This window comes from Sapajus apella, unplaced genomic scaffold (genome assembly GCF_009761245.1).
Source record: "Sapajus apella isolate SASKATOON/1434 unplaced genomic scaffold, GSC_monkey_1.0 scaffold14, whole genome shotgun sequence".
Taxonomy (NCBI): domain Eukaryota; kingdom Metazoa; phylum Chordata; class Mammalia; order Primates; family Cebidae; genus Sapajus; species Sapajus apella.
In genome coordinates this window covers 13054948-13075683 of record NW_022436954.1, presented here as the reverse complement: position 1 = coordinate 13075683, position 20736 = coordinate 13054948, and the positions used below count along the sequence as shown (strand labels likewise).

General features: G+C 45.7%; 3 protein-coding genes across 6 annotated transcripts in view; 2 read left to right on the top strand and 1 right to left on the bottom strand.

The window, feature by feature from the left end:
- The window catches only part of TMX2 (thioredoxin related transmembrane protein 2), a 20356-nt gene extending 11333 nt beyond the window's left edge, over window positions 1-9023 (top strand). The window contains exons 2-8 of one of the 3 annotated variants that reach the window (XM_032283345.1): window positions 5982-6042; window positions 6291-6404; window positions 6727-6803; window positions 7034-7140; window positions 7358-7423; window positions 7514-7643; window positions 8182-9023. In XM_032283345.1, coding sequence (XP_032139236.1) covers window positions 5982-6042; window positions 6291-6404; window positions 6727-6803; window positions 7034-7140; window positions 7358-7423; window positions 7514-7643; window positions 8182-8328 — 702 coding nt within the window. In that variant the 3' untranslated portion in view covers window positions 8329-9023. Of the gene's footprint in view, window positions 1-5981; window positions 6043-6290; window positions 6405-6726; window positions 6804-7033; window positions 7141-7357; window positions 7424-7513; window positions 7644-8181 lie in introns of those variants that run through there. The other 2 variants (XM_032283346.1, XM_032283347.1) reach the window with 2 other exon arrangements.
- A 401-nt stretch (window positions 9024-9424) lies between these two features.
- Window positions 9425-11362, top strand: SELENOH (selenoprotein H). 2 transcript variants are annotated; one of them, XM_032283349.1, is made up of 4 exons: window positions 9425-9781; window positions 9867-10012; window positions 10167-10297; window positions 11178-11362. In XM_032283349.1, the coding sequence occupies exons 1-3, from the start codon at window positions 9660-9662 to the stop codon at window positions 10265-10267; spliced, it is 369 nt and encodes a 122-aa protein (XP_032139240.1). In that variant the 5' UTR covers window positions 9425-9659; the 3' UTR covers window positions 10268-10297; window positions 11178-11362. The 2 variants fall into 2 exon arrangements, with proteins under 2 accessions (XP_032139240.1, XP_032139241.1); XM_032283350.1 differs by lacking the exon at window positions 11178-11362 and having other exon boundaries at window positions 9430-9781; window positions 10167-10472.
- An 814-nt stretch (window positions 11363-12176) lies between these two features.
- On the bottom strand, window positions 12177-18664 carry BTBD18 (BTB domain containing 18). Its single transcript, XM_032283351.1, has 2 exons — window positions 18541-18664; window positions 12177-14455 (listed from the first exon to the last, which is right to left on the bottom strand). Exons 1-2 carry the CDS (start codon window positions 18662-18664, stop codon window positions 12438-12440), a joined length of 2142 nt encoding a protein of 713 aa, XP_032139242.1. The 3' UTR covers window positions 12177-12437.
- Window positions 18665-20736: the final 2072 nt, after the last annotated feature.

Sequence of the window (20736 nt, the reverse complement as noted above, 5' to 3'; positions counted from 1 at the left end):
ACCCACAGCACAATCTGTATGCTGTTCTGATGAGAATTTTAAAACTCACCAAGCCAGTCTGGAGGGCCAGCTTGAACAATAGGCTTACAGGGGCTTTATTCTGATGTTCTACTTTATGGTACCCTCTCCACGACAAAATAATACACGAAGATATAACAAGAAAAAGACTTTTTGGGAGAAAAAGAATCAGACAATATGAATATTCATCCCAAAAACACATCAAAGTCGCTATACCTAAGACTAGTCATACAAAATGTTTTTCTCCCATTAATCTTAAATTTGGAAAGGAAAAGGAGACCAGCAGTGGTTTTTGTCTCTTTATTAACATGTCTCTTTCTTTTTACTAGTATTTTCATGTGCATTGATACGGTTTTCCTCTTCTATCAATCTGCCTTTTGTCAGCTCATTTCCAGCAAACCTTAAGAAGGTACAGGGGAAGCTACCTGTGTCCCTATAAGCAACATCTGTGTTCAGATGAAGGAGCATCATCCAGAATTTTTGTACTTTTTCCAGCCCACAAAATAAGTCATTACCTTTACCAGAACCCACTCCCTTATTCTTTTCCTCCTTCCCTTTCCTGGTTCCTCTTTTTTCCAAACTGTATTATTAATTAGCTCAAATGCAGCTTTGCTAGTCCAAAAGATCTTTCATTTAATATCTGATACCACTTCAATGAATATGGGACCCCAAAGGCCGGGCATGGTGGTTCATGCCTGTAATCCAACCACTTTGGAGGCCAAGGCAGCGCAGATCATCTGAGGTTGGGAGTTCAAGACCAGCCTGACCAACATGGTGAAACCCCATCTTTAAAATAAAAAAAATATATATATATATATAAATAAAAGAAAAAATGGGACCCCAAAATATAAATGTATAGTAATAAAGATTTTTAATAAGTATAGGAGAACTTTTATAAAATTCATTTATCTGTATAGGAATAAAGATTTTTAGTAAGTACAGGGGACCTTTTATAAAATTAATTTATTTGTATAATATGCAAAATACTGGAAGTTTTTATGTTATTCTTATTCTGGTAGAATTTTTTAAAAAAATGCTTAGGGTTAATAGCCAATTTTTGTTTTCTGGAAAATTCATGGTTTACTTATTTACCTTGGTGATTGGGACTAGGTTCTAGGAGCTAAACTCAGGGAGGTTCCTGGAACATATCCTTTGGGTTTTTATGGAACTTCATTGCACAGGTGTGATTAATTAAATCATTGGCCATTGGTGATCAGCTGAAACTTCAGCCTGGTGGGGTAGGGGTTGGGGCTGAAAGTCCTAACCTGCTAATCATGCGGTGTCCTTAGGCCTTATGGGCCTTGTGGGAGCATCATAGAGTGTATTTAACAAACCCAGGTGGCCTACTACACACCTAGGCTTTATGGCGCCTATTGCTCCCAGGCACAAACCTGTACAGCATGTTACTGTACTAAATACTGTAAGCAATTTAACACAATGGTAAGTATTTATGTATCTAAACATATCTAAATACAGAAAAGGTAACAATAAAAATATGGTATCATAAACTTATGGGACCACTGTTGTATATGTGGTCTGTCGCTGACCGAAATGTCATGATGGGGCACATGACTGTATATTTCACAACAACAGTGTGTCAGTGATAATTGTGGTTGTTTTTTAAAGTCTTTAAGAGAGAGACAGTGAGGAATTTACAGATGAAATGATACAGCTGAAATTTGCTTTAAGTTTCTCTAAGGAAAAAAAATAGGTAGCATATATGAATTGGAAATCACACTGGCAAAATGTTGGTTACTGCTGAAGCTAGGTAATAGGGGTTCATTCAATTAACCTCTCTTCTTTTCTGCATGTGTCAAATTATCCATAAGAAGTTTAAAAACAATTAAATACACCAACCAAGGGGACTCTGCATTATATAGCCTTTCTAGAACCCAGGCTCATTCCGTCTTCAACCTATGACCGTGGATCATCCCAGCATCAACCTGCCAGCAAATGAAAAAAAGCTGGAATGCAAGGGCACACCTCTTCTTAACTGCCTGAGCCCAGAAGTGGTAAATCACTTTCATTCACATTCCATTCTGGAGTACTAGTCACACAGTTCTACCTGGATGCAAGGAGACAGAGAGAAAGTCTAGATGCAGTATGCCTAGCAAGAAAAGGAAATGAGGTTTGCAGTAGCAATAGCTAGTCCCTCCATAGACCCATTTTTTGTCCTTAAAGAATGCTTCTTTTGGTCCTACCTTTGGTCTCCTGGATAACTACAATTCTCTGAAAATTCATCGTTCAGCTGGGTGCAGTGGCTCACACCTGTAATCTCAGCACTTTGGGAGACCGAGGCGGGTGCATCACTTGAGGCCAAGAAGTTTGAGACCAGCCTGGCCAACATGGTGAAACCTTGTCTCTACTAAAAATATAAAAATTAGCCGACCGTGGTGGCAGGTGCCTGTAATCCCAGCCATCCAGGAGGCTGAGACAGCAGAATCGCTTGAATCCAGGGGTGGGGGGCAGAGGTTGCAGTGAGCTGAAATTGTGCCATTGCACTTCACCCTGGGCAATGGAGCAAACTCTGTCTCAAAAAAAAATAAAATAAAATGGCCAGGCACAGTGGTTCACACCTGTAATCCCAGCATTTTGGGAGGCCAAGGCAGGCAGATCACGAGGTCAAGAGCTCGAGACCATCCTGGCTAATATGGTGAAACGCGGTCCCTAATAAAATACAAAAAATTAGCTGGGTGTGGTGGTGTGTGCGTGTAGTCCCAGCTACCCAGGAGGTTGAGGCAGGAGAATCACGTGAACCTGGGAGGCGGAGGTTGTGGTGAGCCAAGATCGCGCCACTGCACTGCAGTCTGGCAACAGAGCAAGACTCCGTCTCAAAAAATAATCATCAAATAAAATTCATCTTTCCACAACTTTTATTCCCAATTGTAACCCACCTAGTTTCATTCATGAAAATCCTTCCTAATTTCTGCCTCGGGTATATTTACAAAAGTCTGTCATACTCCCTTCACCCCGATTTTACATGTTGTTTTTGAGATGGAGTTTTGCTCTTTTGTTGCCCAGGTTGGAGTGCAGTGGCATGATCTCAGCTACTGCAACCTCCACCTCCCAGGTTCAAGCAGTTCTCCTGTCTCAGCCTCCTAAGTAGCTGGGATTATAGGCATCTACCATCTACCACCATGCCTGGCTAAGTTTTGTCTTTTTAGTAGAGACAGGGTTCTACCACAGTTGCTTTGTCTGACATGAATTGGCTCCCAGGATTGTAAACAGAAGAGTACAGAAGGCCTTGGACTATCTAATCCGTAGTCTTACCCCACCCTATGCTTTCTCTCAAATGGTCTGTATGATTCTTCAGGGCAGTCATTAGTTTTTGAAATTATCTTGTTTATGTTGTCAACTGAAGAATGGTAAAGCTCATACATTTGGAAAGGAGAGCTTTATTTTTCATAAAAGGTTGCAGCCTGCAGGCCATCCTGGTAGGCAGGGAAGCATAGCCTCCACTCAGAAGCCAGAAGGCAAAAACAGACTCTTGGAGTGAGGGGTAAAGGAAACAGGAACTTATGCTAAGCAGGGTGGCCAAATATATATATTTAATAAGCGATACACAGAGTCATGAATGTTTATGAAAGAAGAAGCATGTTATGCTGAGTGGAGCTTCATGTCCATCCATAAGACCCATGTTCAAAAGTGGTGGTGTTAGCGTGATCTGAGGGTGGAGTTTTCAGCCCTCTCCTGTCAAAAGGTGAAGCAGAGGACACAAAAACCCTCTCTGCATTCTCCTTAGCCTGGCCAGGTCTGCTGCATGGTCACTGGTCTCTTATCAGGAAGCAATGCTGGTTGGTTGTTTTGTCCTAACTGCAAAAGGGGTGGCAGTCTCAGGCAATTGGTTGACATCAGGTGGAGCAAGTCTTTTCAAAGGGCTACTTTCTGTTTAGCCCTTCAGGAAGAAAGCCTGATGGTGGTGAGTGAAGGTGGGGGTATAAAGAGGTGTGTCTGACCTCGCACCCTGTCATGGCTGAGAACTCAGTTTTCAAGGTTTCTCTCGGGTCCCCTTGGCCAAGACAGAGTCTGTTCAGTCACTTAAGGGCTTAGAATTTAATTACTTCCCAGTGTCTTTGTCATGTTTATTGTGTCTCATTGCTCACTTGGTACTTACATTCTAGAGCAGTGGTGTCCAATCTTTTAAAGAATTGTCGTGGGCCACACATAAAATACACTAACCCCTAACGATAGCTGATAAGCTAAAAAAAAAAAATCAAAAATATCTCATGTTTTAAGAAAGTTTAAGAATTTGTGTTGGACCCCATTCAAAGCCATCCTGGGCTGCATGTGGGCCACAGGCTGGACAAGAAGGTTCTAGAAGGTGAGAAAACTATAAGACAAGAGTACCGAAAGGGCTTTTGAGAGCTATGAAAGCCCCTTTCAGTTCTCAAATTATATCAAAAGTACATGAGATTATCATGATGAATATTGGGTAGGGAGGAATGATTAAGTAAAATTAAACACACGAGGGCTGGGCACTGTGGCTGATGCCTGTAATCCCAGCACTTTAGGAGGCTGAGGCGGGCGGATCATCTGAGCTCAGGAGTTCCATAGCAGCCTGGGCAACATGGGGAGACACCATCTCTACAAAAAACATAAAAATTATCCAGGTGCAGTAGTGTGCGCCTGTAGTCCCTGCTACTTGGGAGGCTGAGTCAGGAGAATTTGCTTGAGCCCAGGTGGTGGAGGTTGCAGTGAGCAGAGATCGCATCACTGCACTCCACCCTGGGTCACAGAGCAAGACCCTGTCTCAAAAACAAAAAATTAAACACATGGGATAGCCAGATATTATATTAATGGGCTATTAAGAAAACTTACTAGAAAAGTTTTATTCTACACTAAGTTGATTATAATAATCTTATGATTTTACACCATATCATGCCTTATACAACTCTTTTTTTTTTTTTAAAAACACGGTTTCACCATGTTGGTCAGGCTGATCTTGAACTCCCGACCTCAGGTGATCTGCCCGCCTTGGCCTCCAAAGTGCTTGGATTACAGGCGTGAGCCACTACGCCCGGCCTAACTCTTTTTAATCTATTATTTAATCCTCACAGTAGCATTTTGAAATAGATACTGTTCAGTTGAGGAAACCAAAGCTAAGGGATTAAGTGCTTTGTTGAAAAGCACCAGCAGGCGAGGCGTGGTGGCTCAGCCTTTTCTTTTTTTTTTTTGAGACGGAGTTTCGCTCTTGTTACCCAGGCTGGAGTGCAATGGCGCGATCTCGGCTCACCGCAGCCTCCGCCTCCTGGGTTCAGGCAATTCTCCTGTCTCAGCCTCCTGAGTAGCTGGGATTACAGGCACGCGCCACCATGCCCAGCTAATGTTTTGTATTTTTAGTAGAGACGGGGTTTCACCATGTTGACCAGGATGGTCTCGATCTCTTCACCTCGTGATCCACCCGCCTCGGCCTCCCAAAGTGCTGGGATTACAGGCTTGAGCCACCGCACCCGGCCGGCTCATGCCTTTAATCTCAGCACTTTTGGAGGCCGAGGCGGGTGGATCACCTGAGGTTAGAAGTTCGAGACCAGCCTGGCCAACATGGTGAAACCCCATGTCTACTAAATATACAAAAAATTAGCTAGGTGTGGTGGCAGATGCCTGTAATCCCAGCTACTCAGGATGCTGAGGCAGGAGAATCACTTGAACGGGGGAGGCGGAGGTTGCAGTGAGCTGAGATTGCGCCACTGCACTCCAGCCTGGGCAACAAGAGCGAAACTCCGTTAAAAAAAAAAAAAAAAAGCATCAGCAAGTCAGCAAGTTTGTGGCAGAGGTAGAACCTGAATCCAGGTCTTCTGACTGATGTTTACCCCAGTACAACTTACCTAACTACAGTTCTTTCTTTATTGTTACCATTCCCAGTTTGGATTGCTATTGGTTTTTATTCCATATTTAGTTCCCTTTCCTACCTAAATTCCCTCTATTCACTGCATTCCTGTTATAACACTTTGATTCTGTTCCAGAGAGAAGTGGAGATCTTGATGTTCCTCAGTGCCATTGTGATGATGAAGAACCGCAGATCCAGTAAGTTAAGCCCAATTCTCAGTCTCAAGGTTAGACCTAATGCCCTCCGGAGGTGCTTTCCTTCATGTTAAGAGAGTGGCAATCATTTGGTAAATGTGTCCTATATTTAATTCCAAGGCTGAATTTGAACTTGGACTTCTATCTCCTCCCCATTTCCCATTTCAAAGTGCCCCAAAAAGAGGGACAAAGAATGGGATATAGGAGTGCACAGCCCAGCTTGACCTGTGGCATCTCTGTGTTTGTTTCAGTTACCGTGGAGCAACATATAGGCAACATTTTCATGTTTAGTAAAGTGGCCAACGCAATTCTTTTCTTCCGCTTGGATATTCGCATGGGCCTGCTTTACATCACACTCTGCATAGGTGAGGAGACTGCCTTTCTTTGGATTTTTTGTAAGACTGTGTTGATAGACTTGATTGTGGAAACCACAGTCCCAACAGTTGCAATCCCAAACATGCTTCTCCATACCCTCCTTCCATATCTTGTATCTAATTAATTATGTATGTAGCTCAGATGATAACAGTTTATAGAGACTGTATTTTTAGAGGCAGAGGATGTATTGGTGGTCTACATACATCCACAAGTGTGTATTCTTTGGGGGCTGAACTCCTTGAGTTGGTTTGAAAGTAAATTCCCTGTGTAAGGCCTTTTATGTTTCCTCTGACATCTTCTTTCTGTGTTTAGTGTTCCTGATGACGTGCAAACCCCCCCTATATATGGGCCCTGAGAATATCAAGTACTTCAATGATAAAACCATTGATGTGAGTGCTCTTCCTCCTTTCTGTTTCTTGGGTCCCTTGTGGGTAATTTTGTAGTTGTGCTCTCTACTCAGTAGGCGGAACAACAGTGCTTCAAAGTGGATGTCGGGGCACGTGGTTCATTATGAGAGCCAGGGGAGAGGGAATGGCAGGACGAGGAATCAGATGCTAAGCTGTGAACCTTCCCAGGAGGCTGTGTGATCCAGCTCACTTTTCTTCCCTGTATTTGGCAGGAGGAACTAGAACGGGACAAGAGGGTCACTTGGATCGTGGAGTTCTTTGCCAATTGGTCTAATGACTGCCAATCATTTGCTCCTATCTATGCTGACCTGTCCCTCAAGTGAGTAGTGCAAAGGGAGGGATGATGGAAATTGAGATGCTGTGCCTTCCCTTTCACTGTTTTTGGCTTTAATTTTTTTTTTTTTTTCCCATTTGGCCTTGATTTTTTTACACATGGCAACCAAAGGCATCTCCTCCTCACCTCCCAAATACCTATATTTCTATTTTCCTTGATCCATTCTTTTTTTTCAATATATTAAATAATATCTTCTTCTCAGGTACAACTGTACAGGGCTAAACTTTGGGAAGGTGGATGTTGGACGCTATGCTGATGTCAGTACACGGTATGTAAGGACCTGGGAAGAGGGTCTGAGTAGGGAATCACTTTGAGTGATATATACAGGGGCATTTAAAGAACTTTCTGGGCCCTGCAGGTACAAAGTGAGCACATCACCCCTCACCAAACAACTCCCTACACTGATCCTGTTCCAAGGTGGCAAGGAAGTAATGCGGCGCCCACAGATTGACAAGAAAGGACGAGCTGTCTCATGGACCTTCTCGGAGGTACCTGAAAAAAAGGGCAGGTGCATGAAGGGTGTAGAGCAGTAGATGGGCTTTCAAGCCCTACTTGGGTTTGATTCACAGCTCTGCCATTTACCCATTAGCTTTGAGGGTGTGGACTAGTTACTAGACCTCACGTATTAATTCGCTTAGCAAATATATATTATGTGCCAGACCTGCTAGTACTGGGGAACAATTCTAGGTATAAGATTCAGTCTCGAAGGCCCCTGCACATATTGTCTGTAGGTGTTAGGTTCCCTGTCAGTTAATTGGAGATAATAACCCCTGGCTTGCAGGATTGTTTTGCAGATTACATTAAATAATTTAGGTATAATTCTTGGCACAGTGATTGGCATATAAGGGCTACTTAACTATTAGTTGACTTTTCTGGGTACCTAAAAAAGAGGAAGGTTAGGGCAGATTTTTGTCCTTTGCTTACTCCTTTCTTTCCCAGACTATGTGTAAAATACCTATAACTTCCCAGGCTCCTTACTCTCCCTTCCAACCCCAGATCCTGATGTTGTGCATCTCTTTTGTGCAGGAGAATGTGATCCGAGAATTTAACTTAAATGAGCTATACCAGCGGGCCAAGAAGCTATCAAAGGCTGGAGACAATATCCCCGAGGAGCAGCCTGTGGCCCCAAGCCCCACCAGCGTGTCAGAAGGGGAAAGCAAGAAGGACAAATAAGATCCTTACCTTGGCAGTGCTTCCTGTCAATTCCAGGCTCCTTCCATAACCACAAGCCTGAGGCTACAGCCTTTTATTTATGTTTTCCGTTTGGCTGTGACTGGGTGGGGCAGGGTGCTGCTTCTGATTTTTAAAGAGGCATCTAGGGAATTGTCAGGCACCCTACAAGAAAGCCTGCCATGCTGTGGGCCAACTGTTTCACTGGAGCAAGAAAGAGATCTCATGGTAGAGGAGAAAATGGTTTCCCTTCAAGCTTGGGCCAGTGTGTTAACTCTTATCAACGATTCAGACATCTCCATGGTTTCTCCCTGAAACTGGTTTCATTATTCCATTTTAGCCGACCTGCACAGCTTAGTTAGACCTAGATTTAACCCTAAGGTAAGATGCTGGGGTATAGAACACTAAGAATTTTCCCTCAAGGACCCTGGCTTGTTTATGGCCTTCATTAAAAGTATAAGCCTAACTTTGTCACTAGTCCTAAGGGGAAACCGTTAACCACAAGTTTTTAATCATTGAAGACAATATTGAACATCCCCTTATTTTGTGGGGATTGAGAAAGGCTGAATAGAGGCTTGAGACGTTCCTTTGTGGGATAGGACTTGGAGGAGAAATCCACTGGACTTTAACCACTCTGACCAACTCCCCACACCCAGTTGATGGTTTTCCATAATAAAAAGATTGGGATTTCCTTTTGATTGTGCCTTTGTGTGTTTCTGTATTCGAAAAGCCTGGCAACTTCTGAGGAACTCTGCCCATCTTAACGTCAAAGGCCATCCTATTTGGTTTCACCAAATGCGCATCATTGATCCCCAGGATTGGCAAGAGTTGAAGAAGGCTAGTTTCCATAAGCCTTGAATAGGGGCCACACGTTGTTAGGTGGGGGGTTGGTTTGGGATTGGTCCCCGGATGCCAGGGAGGAGAGTTTGGCGGTGGATCGTGACACACACCATTTAGCGGAACGCAAAGGTAAAAGACTGCGTGAAGCAAGGCTTGCGGTCGGACCTACCTAGTCTCCGACCCTTCCTGCTGTGTTCACCATCCCAGCATCCCCTGTCCCCTCGACCCGAAGTGGTGGGTGGTTCCGTCGGGCGCTTCCCGTACCTCCCCGTTCCCTTGATGCAAAGTGGCTGTGCCCTAAGGTCCGCCTCCAGGCCACGTGGGCGCTGCGGACCACGCTTTCCGCTCCTTGGGGAGAGGTTTCCGCTGTGGGAGCTGAGCTTCCGGGCTGCGCCGCGGAGCCGGACTCTTCGCTGCCGGGTTACCGCTTAGTGGTCGCGTCTCCGCCCCCTATCCAGCAGGTCCGCTGCGTTCTCAGCCCGGCCCTAGGCGCCATGGCTCCCCGCGGGAGGAAGCGGAAGGCTGAGGCCGCGGTGGTCGCCACGACCGAGAAGCGAGAGAAGCTGGCGAACGGCGGGGAGGGAGTGGAGGAGGCGACCATTGTTATTGAGCATTGGTGAGGGCCCTGGAGAGTAACGGGGGAGAGGGGACGGTAGCGCCGCGGGCCAGGGGCGGTTTCTCACCTCCCAGTCTCTCCCTAGCACTAGCTGACGCGTTTATGGGCGCAACGCCGCGGCCCTGAGCCAGGCGCTGCGCCTGGAAGCCCCAGAACTTCCAGTAAAGGTGAACCCAGCCAAGCCCCGGAGGGGCAGCTTCGAGGTGACGCTGTTGCGCCCGGACGGCAGCAGTGAGTGGGGACCCGGGTGTGGGGGAGAGGGGCGTGGGTTCCGAAGAGAGGAAGCGCTGTTCTCTGAAACAGCAGCAATCTTTTGACTCAGAGACGTGCTCGTGACTTGCGAAGTACCTGTAGTAGGATTTCGCTTCCTGCTGTCCTTTCGCAGGTGCGGAGCTCTGGACTGGGATTAAGAAGGGGCCCCCGCGCAAACTCAAATTCCCTGAGCCTCAAGAGGTGGTGGAAGAGTTGAAGAAGTACCTGTCGTAGTGAGATTTGGGTAGAAGTCCTCATGCTGAGGTTTGAAATGGGAAGCGGGGGGCGGGGCGGCCGTTGTTGAGGAAGAGAAGGGATTGATCTTGGTGTGGCTACAAGTACCCACCTGGCGTGGGTAGCTCTTGCCTGCAATCTCAGCACTCTGGGAGGTCGATGCGGGAGTGGATGACCAACATAGGGAGACCCTATTTGAAAAAAAGGGTTTTTTTTTGTTTTTTTGTTTTTTTGAGACGGAGTAGTCTCGTTCTGTCGCCCAGGCTGGAGTGCAGTGGTGTGATCTTGGCTCACCACAAACTCTGCCTCCCGTGTTCAAGCGATTCTCCTGCCTCAGCCTCCTGAGTAGCTGAGATTACAGGCGCGCACCACCACACACCCGGTGAAGTACTGTATTTTAGTAGAGATGGGGTTTCACGTTGGTCAGGCTGGTCTCGAACTCCTTACCTCGTGATCCGTCCGCCTCGGCCCCCCGAAGTGCTGGGATTACAGGCGCGAGCCACTGTGACCTGTAAATACTGTTTTCTATCTAGTGTGCCCTAAGTGCAATGTTACGTCCTTTGGAAGATGTAGTTGACTGTTGCCCGGGGGGTATGGACAAGTTTTCCATTTGCAGTTTTATTCATGTTCATTTATGCTTATCCCTCCACTCTGTTTCCTGCTAGGGTGTTCTGTTACTGCCGCATGTGTTAACACTGCACTACAGTCTCATCACACTAGGTTACAAATATTTTGACCTTGTCTTTGTTCTAGCCCTTCATACAGTGCTTTGGCGTGTTGTTCTGCACTTGAGTGAGATTGGGAGGAAGGATGCAGTCCTTGAGCTCCAGGGTTTGTGAGTTCAAGGGTTAGGGAACATAAGATTGCCTGGATCCTTTCTCTAACCTTATTTCCTTTCTCGTTTTTGCAGCTTTATGTCCCTGGTGGTGTTGGAACATTAATGATGGAACATGGCCAAACTTCAGTCATGTGCCTGAAGCCATGGTTTCTTCCCCGCCAGAAATGAAGGTTCAGTTGTGAGACAGCCCTCTAGTAAGGCATTGCTAAAGTTACTGGATTTGGTTGAATAAAAGTTGAAATAAAGTATTTGAGTAATAGAGTAAAATTTAATCTTATGTTAAGGGATGGACAAAGCCAGCCTTGTGGTGTTGGTAGTCCTTGTGTTTTTCACAGCCCAGAATAGCCATGTGACTGGGAACTTTTTTTAAAAAAAAATTTAAGAGCCAGAGTCTCACTTCCTCACCCAGGCTGGAGGGCAATGGTGCACTCTTGGCTCACTGTAACCTCTGCCTCCCACATTTAAGCGATTCTCCTGCCTCATTCTCCTGAGTAGCTGGGATTATAGGTGCACACCACCACACCTGGCTAATATTTTTTTGTATTTTTAGTAGAGGTGGAGTTTCACCATGTTGGCCAGACTGGTCTAAATTGACCTTAAGTGATACACTTGCCTTGACCTCCCAAAGTGCTGGGGTTACATGCATGAGCCACCGCACCTGGCCTGATCTGGAACTTTTAGGGTCTCTAGTAAAACATGAGAAATACTTGTAAAAATTATGGAAGCAATTTATTTTTTTAAAAAGCATCTATATTTTTTTCAACTTACTTTTTGGAAGTAATGATGAAGTACATCTTCTTGGCCCCTGCAGAGGTTTTAGCTAGACTTCTCAATACTGGCAGTGAATAAACCCCATGTTAGGTGCTAGACAGTATCCATCACTCCCACCCACTTGGTATTCCACCCAACACTGCTTCACACCTTCCTCTGGAACATTTTCTTACACAGTACCCCACCACAGAGGGTGTTCTTTCTCAGCTTTTCCTAAATTGACTAGATGCCTTATGACCTGAGAGACCTGGCCTTGGCTCTTACCTATGACCTACTGGAATTGGGGAGCACACAGTTTCAGTTGTCACTAACTGGAAAACAGATTACAAAGAAATAATAAGGTTCAAATTCATCGTTTTCTATCTACTGTACCCTTGGCTTCTCCCTGGCTCACTAGGCTTAGGGAGGGGAAGAAGGGACCTACAAAGAGCAAGGGGTACATCTGCCTCTTATGCCAAGAGGACAAGGCATATGCCAGCTTCTCTGCCAGTCAGTGTTTTGCTAGCTAACCCTTCCCACCCTCCCAGGGCTCCTAACCTGTCCCCTCCCCCTTCCCCTCCACTATGTTAGTATATCTACCTCTGTTTCTGACTCTGAGGAAGGGTCAGGCCATACAGAGGGAACACTAGTGGGTACCAGCTTCCCCTCTGCTGTCCAGTCCACCACATCAATCTCTTCCTCTTCAGAGCTGGCAGGAAGTGAGCCTAGTAGTTTAGAGTGACCGGATACCTCTTTGCCTGCCTTGGGAGAAGGGTACAATAACTCATCTGTAGTCAGGGAGACTTCCAGTCCAGTCTCCACCCAGTTTGAGCAGGGAGGTGAGAGGTCCCCATAAGACCTCTCGGGAGGGTCAAGGGAGCTGACATGGTTAAGTTTGTCTTCTTGACCATCCAGTGGCTGGGAGCTAGTAATTTCAAGGTCTGGTGTCCAAGGGCCTCCTACTGAAAGCACCTCTCCACTCACCTCAGAGGGCATGACAAGGGGGCTAAGGAGCTCAGTTGGCTCTTTGTTCTCACCAGTAGGTTCCTTTTCCAATTCTGTGAGCTCCTTGGACCAGAGTTCCATATCTGGTAAACACCATTCTTCCCCTTCAATCCAGTTCTTTCCTGTTTCTGTCAGATGGTAGGTAGGGGTTCTGCAGCCCTCAGCCCTGGGACTCTCCAGAGACTCTCCAGGTGGTTCAATGTCTGAGTCACAGAGCATGAAGTCCAGGATCTCCTCCAGCTCACTGGTGGCAGCAGCACTTGTGATTCGGTACTCCTCAGCCTCACAGGGCTGCTCCAGCAGGCCTGTGTCAAATGTATAGGGCTCTCTGCAGTCAATAGCCAACACAGGTTCCTTCTTAACCAGTTCTGGACTGGATCCAAACTCTGACTTCACCACTGGGTGATCTGGGGACTCACTAGCAGAGACCAGAATGTCTTGTATCCTAGAGCATATGGGGGAGTCCTGACACAGTTCTGTTCTAGTAGATGACATTTCCTGCTCATTACCAGAGGATGGCTGAGTTCCTGAAGGCTCTTGGAAGTCTCCTCCGGGATCTGGGATCTGGGGACTATTTTGAGAGTTTTTGAGGGGAGGCTCTTGCACCACTTCCCAGCAAGTTCCATTGACAATCTTCCTAAGTTTAACTCTCCCAACCTGCCCTTCCTCTGCAGACTCTGCATTAGGTGCCCTGACATCAGGGCTATGCTTCTTGCTCCCACCTGTCTTTCCAAGACCGGATGGACTTGGGATGCTCTTTAGAGGACTAGCTCTCCCTGGTTTTGGCTTGTTCTCTGGTGCTTCTTTACTTATACTTCTCTGCCGCCAAAGACGCCGGCCAGGGGTTGCAGGCACTGAGCTAGATCCACTTAAAATGCTGGAAGGCTTTGATGTACAGATATCAGGCGATGGCTTTGAGCGACTTAGCCTGATCTTTCTGGGCAACAGGTGTTTGTCCACAGAGGGGTACAAGCTGGATGGGGAGAGCACTGTAGGATTAAGGGCAGTGACATTTTTGCATTCTCTAGGCCCTTGACTGTGGCTTGATGATGAAGAGCTTTCTTCTTGCAGAGTTGGGCAGGCTCTGGCCTTCCTCTTGAGCAGAAGAGTGTCAGACAAATTGTCTGAATTCTGTCGGTTGTTCTCCTGGGGCTCCTCTTCCTTCCCCAAAGACTTCAATCTTACTGCCCCAAGAGGACAAAGAGTCTGAGTAGCAGGCAGTGCGGTGTGAGGGTGGTGGCTGGGTGTCACCACTCTGGCTGAGATGGGTGCAGCACTTGTTGGTTGTAAGCATTCTCGGTTGAGTCTTCGGCCCTGTGGGGCCTTCACTAACTTTCCACCCTCTAGCTGAAGGGATTCCAGCTCAGACACACGGAGCTGACGGGCAGCAGATAGCACATCCTGGGCTTCTTCTTGAGATACTTCCATTTTTGAGGTATACAGGAAGTCCACCAGCTTCCTAAGTGTCCTGATCTTCAGGCCACCCAGCTCCAGCACCACCTTCTGATCCTGAGCTGGTCTCTCCCGCTTCAGGCGCTCTGTGAAGAAGGGGCTACAAGCCGACAGGATGCAGCAGTGAGCTGGAACTGCCTCACCTGAAGGGAAACCCAAATACTTTTGTTATCTAATGTAGACTGGCATGTTCATGGGCTAAGCATAGACATTACTAAAATGTACTGTCCCTTCTCTTATTTTCTTTCCATGGGGACTTCAAGTAAAAGAAAAAATTTATTCTGCCTGTCTGGAACCTTCTGCCATTACCTTTTGCCTGGCTAACTTGTTTCCTTCAGAAAGCCTTCCCCTGGGGTTGAATGCAGTGCCACGTGCTTGTAATCCCAGCTACTAGGGAGGCTAAGGCAGGAGGATTGGTTGAGTCCAGCACTTTATGTGAGACTAGCCTGGGCAACACAGTGAGACTCTGTCTCAAAAAAAAAAAAAAAAAAAAAAAAAAAAAAAAAAAAAAAAAAAAAAAGGCCTTTCTCCACCCCGCCGCAAGTCTGAGTTAGGTGCTCCTGGGGCAGAGGTACTCTGTAGCTATCATTGCTCTTACCTATCTATATTGGAATTATCCCTCTCCTTCACTAGGCTGTAACTCTGTGAGGACAGCAGCCATGTCTGTCCTTCTCACTGAGATGTATTGAGTACCTGACACAAGAGTATCATCCTTCTTGCTGAATTTAATTTTATTGACTCACACAAGAGTTCAAAAACTTTTATAGAGGCAACTTGTGGTCTCACAGAAAGAGCTTTGGAGGTAGACAATCAGGGTTCAATTATCTGCTGAGCTCGTAGGCAGTGGTCTGGGTTCTGAGCTAGAATCTCTACCAGAGTTAAGAGCCAGTGCCTATTAAATATCTCATTTTATGGGCACTTTCCAGGCAATCTCACTTCATTTCCCCCATGGCTTTAATTACACAAGGCTTGCTGATGATTCCTAGGTCCATACCTCTACCTAGATCTCTTTCCTGAGGGAATAAACATACCACAGCTGGTATATCTACATATATGCCTTCCAAGCAACTTCAGTGGAACTTCTCCAGAAAATGAACTTATCATTCCCCACCCCAAAAAACCTCTCCCATTTTCTACTTCAAAGTAAGGCATCATATTCACCCAGTTTTCACCATAAGTCATTTTTAATTTTCCGTCCCTTAACCATCACATCTAATTAAATATCAGGTTTTTTTTTTTTTTTTTTTTTTTTTTTTTAGAAAGGGTATCACTGTCAGCCAAACTGGAGCATAGTGACAAAATCACAGCTCACTACAATCTCAACCTCCTGGCTCAGGTGATTATCCTACCTCAGCCTCCTGAGTAGCTGTGACTACAGGCATATACCACCACAGCTGGCTAACTGTTTATATTTTTAGTAGAGACAGGGTTTTGCCATATTGCCCAGGCTGGTCTCAAACTCCTAGGCTAAAAGCAATCTGCCTGCCTTGGCCCCCGCAAAGTGCTGGGATTGCAACTGTGCCTGGGTATTTTTATTTTTTAGAGACAAGGTCTCACTACATTGCCTAGGCTGGTCTTGAACTTGCTTCAAGTGATCCTCCTGCCTTGGCTTCGCAAAGTGCTGAGATTATATGGATGAGCAACGGTGCCCAGCTTCTAATTAAATATCAGGTATTTTTTAAAGTTAATATTTGTTGAGTCCTTATTATGTATCATCAGGCATTGTTCTAATTGTTTTACCAATATTTATTTAATCTTCAATGTAACCCTGTAAAGTAGCTACTGTTGTTATAAATGAGCCAACTGCAGCACAGTTGAGAAATATGCCTACAATTGCAAAGCAGCCAGGACAAAATTTGAATTCAAGGCCGGGCGCAATGGCTCACACCTGTAATGCCAGCACTTTGGGAGGCTAAGGCAGGAGGATCACTTGAGCGCAGGAGTTCAAGACTAACATGGGAAACAGGGAGAACTTGTCTCTTAAAAAAAAAAAAAAAAAAAAAAAATTGAGCCAGACAGTCTGGCTACAGAGTCTATGCCCTTAACCACTTAAGCAACTTTTGTAAATTCTCTTTAATAGCTCATATTTTTCTCTTCTCAGTGCCTCAGTTCAGGCCACCATCCCCGCTCTCCTGGATTACGAAATACCTGCCTATCTAGGCGCAGGAACCAATAGTGACTGAATGTTTTTTTTTTTTTTTTTTTTTTTTAGGAGACAGAGTTTCACTTTGTCGCCAGGTTCCAGGCTGGAGTGCAGTGGCACAATCTCGGCTCACTGCAACCTCCGCCTCCCGGGTTCAAGCAATTCTCCTGCTTCAGCCTCCCGAGTAGCTGGGACTACAGGCACATGCCACCATGCCCAGCTAATTTTTGTATTTTTAGTAGAGACGAGGTTTCACCATGTTGGTCAGGATGGTCTCGATCTCTTGACCTCGTGATCTGCCCGCCTCGGCCTCCCAAAGTGCTGGGATTATAGACTTGAGCCACCGTGCCTGGCCTGAATGTTCTTTCTAAAGGAGGTATCAGATCATAACCTCCTGCATAAAACTGTTCAATACGTTTCCCAGTGTCCTAAAAAAATACCTACTTCCTTTGCATGACCCATCAGACCTAACATGTTTACTAATTTCTCTGTTCCTCTCTGTTCAACACACCTCTTATAGTCTGTGCTCTAGTAATAATGAACAAACCCCTGGTCACATCTCTGAACCTGTGTACATGCTGCTCTCTGCCAGGAAAAATCTTTCCCTGCTTCCTCCCACTTGTTTGTCCTTCAGATCTCACCTAAGGGTTATTCCAAGAAAACTTCCCTAACCCTTGTCCTCCAGTCTTCTCAAGTCTGTGAAGGATGTTCCTCTTTTTGACTCCTAAGTCTGCCTATACTTACCCAATTATATATTTTTTATTTATTTTTTGCCCCCTCCGCAATTATATTTTTAATATATCACACAGTTACTTGAATGCACTGGATACTTGAATGTCTGTCTCCCCCTTATAAGATTTCCTTAAGAAGAGGAACTTTTATATGACCACCCTAGCACAGTGTTTAGCATACAACAGGCAAGTCACTTAACTGTAGTCCTCAACTCACTTATCTGTTGAACTGGAACCATATAGCTATGACTTTTCTTCTTTTCTTTTTTTTTGCCCACCTGCAACTGTCTTGATTGAGTTATAGCTATGACTTTTCTTACAAGGCTGTTAGAATCAAATGAGACACTATATTGTATGTACTCCACCAACTGTAGAGTGCTATACAATACTGGTGATCATAATCCTTTTTTATGAATGAAGAAATTGAGTCCCAGAGAGATAAAGTTACCTGCCCATTTGACAGTTACTAAGTAACTGTCTCCGAGTCTTGGGCCTTGTACATTAAATATCAGAATCTACTTAGTAAACTGTGACTCCTAATCTAGGGTCTTGTACATTATATATTAGGGTCTACTTCATGCTGAATTAACATTTCCAGTGTGAAGCAAAGGGGTGGAAATAAGCTATAAATTTTTAGTTCCAGCATCAGACAACAAAAATCCTCAATCTGAAGATTTAAAAAATTAATAGCTTGGCAAGAAAATGGGAAAATGAGGCCGGATGTGGTAGCTCACGCCTGTAATCCCAGCACTTTGGGAAGCTGAAGCAGGTGGATCACTTGAGGCCAGGAGTTTGAGACCAGCCTGATCATCATGGCAAAACCTCATCTCTACTAAAAATATAAAAATTAGCTGGGCATAGTGGTGCATGCCTGTAATCTAGCTACTCAGGAGGCTGAGGCATGAGAATCACTTGAACCTGGGAGGCAGAGGTTGCAGGGAGCTGTGATTGCGCCTTGCACTCCTGCCTGGGCTAGAGAGTAAGACTCAAAAAAAGAAAACAGAATAGTATCATCTAACACATATTGTGGTAAGTGTATTAAAAGTACTGTTCTAAGTACTTAACATGTTAATCTTCACAACCATCCCATTAGAATATTATCCATGTTATATAGATCTTATCTGCTTATAAAACTTTACAATTAGATTCATTATTTAAGAGAAAGAAGTACAGTCACAATTTCACTCTTGAAAACCGTAGTAATTGTCCTAGAAACAAACAGCCCTTTACCAAATAGTTTACAGTGGTCAAAGGCAGTAACATTTTGCTGATATTGTCCTTTACCCTCTGGCCCTGAACTCATTTTATCTTAGTCTATAGTGAGTTTTCAGTTGAATTCCCACCAGTCTCTTACCTTCTGCCTGCAGAAGGACATCACAGAACACACCACTCTGCTGCTGGTTATGAAGCTGCAGAAAAGCTAACCTGAGGAACCGGGGGTTCCTGTATAGGATTTTGGGACTGGCAGGAGAGCACATATTGGCAGACTGTAAACAAACCTTCTAGGTTTTCACAAATCAGACTCCTGTAGGTGAGATAATACATTTCAGAGGCACGGTTATATCTAATTTGTTTTTTGTCTTTTAAATGGCAGGGGAAATTTGAAAGTAAGAGATAATGGTATCTATTATAATATAGTTGAGGAAACCAGCCCAGAAATTGTGCCAAGGATATCTCAAGAAAGAAAATTATCATAGTGGTTACATGTGGGAGCTCAGAGATAAGCCTAGGCTTGGGTCTTGGCTCTATTTATTAGCCTGGCTGTATAATCTCACACAGGTGACCTAATTTCTCTTGAGTCTCACTTTCCTATCCATGAAATGGGAATAATAGTACTTAACTTGTAGGGTTGTTTAAACATTAAATGAGTCAATGAAGGTAAAATTGTTTAGCATAGTAAGTGCCTGGCACAAAATAACTACCATGTCCTAAATGGTATAGCTATTATTATCCTTCAGCCTTCCTCATTTCCATTACCACTGAGACTCAACTGCTACAATGCTGACTACTCGTATTCTTTCTGAGCACCACATCCCAGCTCCACGGGTGTAATCTTCAATTTAACACTTTTAAGGAAACAATAATGGGTATAAAATCATGTCTAGTAAGTCGTATGCACCCTGAGCTCACTCTATCACACCAGCAGAGGGTGCACAATAAAGAAGAGAAGCCTCTGACTCTGCCGGAAGGTCTCTCACAGAACCATGGCTGCGTGTTATTGACCAAAGCAAGCCTGACTGACCCTCGCAGTGGGCAAATAATTTGGCCTTTAGGTTTGTATAGTTAATTACCAGGCTAACAATGGAGCAAGGAGAGTTAAGCATTTTACCCATTCCAAAACAAACTGAGTATTCTGACTTAAGGCTTATGTACAGCTTTTTAGCACCGAAACCCCCACACTCACTGCACAGCTGTGTTCCTTTCCTGGAATGCCGTTTTCTATCAGGTGGCACTGAGGGTCCGAACAATTCACGTCAAAACTATCAGGAAAGAGGAGTGAAAAGGTAAATTAAGACAGCCTCCTGCTCGGCGCGGTGGCTCAAGCCTGTAATCCCAGCACTTTGGGAGGCCGAGGCGGACGGATCACGTGAGGTTAGGAGTTTAAGACCAGCCTGACCAACGTGGTGAAACCCCGTCTCTACAAAAACACAAAAATCAGCCGGACATGGTGGCACGCGCCTGTTACCGCAGCTACTCAGGAGGCTGAGGCAGGAGAATCGCTTGAACCCGGAAGGCGAAGGTTGCAGTGAACCGAGATAGAACCATTGCACTCCAGCCTGAGGCTCCGTCTCTCACACACACATATACAGGCTCAATTCCAGTAAGACAGATGTGGATAAAAAAGAGAAGCCAGGCTCAATCAATCCCCATCCCAGTAAGAGAGATGCGGATGGAGGATGGCAGCTGTTGCAAGGGCCCTGGGGAAGCTTCCCATCCACGAGCGCCCGGCCTTGCCCCGAGACCCAACCTGGAATAGCTTTGCATTACTTTGCTCCTGTTGTCCTCCCTGTGCTTGTCCTCTGTCCAGCCTGCTTTGCTTCCTCTCAGTGTCCAAGGTTGAGTCCAAAGGCTGAGCAAAGAAGCGCAGGTGGGCCAGCAGCTGAGTGCTTCACCTCCCCGTCCAGAAGCAAGGGAATCGGGGTTTGCGGAGAAAACAGGGCTTCAGGGAGAGCCCTGCACAGCGGGGTGCCCCGCACGCTTGGACGCCCTGGCTCAACTCCTTTGAAGAAAGACTTCTAGGCGCGAGGGATTCTGGGTATGGAGCGTGGGGATCCCGGAGGCCCAAATTCAGGACTTCCCGTCACCGCCACCTCCGACAGCACAGACTTTGCAGGCGGCCCCTGGTGCCCTTGTATCTCTGCGGGCCTCAGCACCCACATGCACCGAGTGGTGGTGATAGCGAGGGTCGTGGGGCCAAGCGGCCAGCGCCACACACCTCGTGCCACCACCCTCGCTCCCGGTGCGTCGCGGAGCCTGATGCCCCTCCTCCTCCCGAGCCCTCGGGCCTACGTCCCCCGGAATACGTCATCCCCATTGGCCGAAGGCTTCG

Bases quoted from the DNA above. Each gene is read 5' to 3' on its own strand.
- BTBD18 (XM_032283351.1), bottom strand. From the start codon at position 18,664: ATGTGCTCTCCTGCCAGTCCCAAAATCCTATACAGGAACCCCCGGTTC. The intron at 14,456-18,540 runs GTAAGAGACTGG...GTTTCCCTTCAG, and splicing joins TGTCCTTCTGCAGGCAGAAG to GTGAGGCAGTTCCAGCTCAC.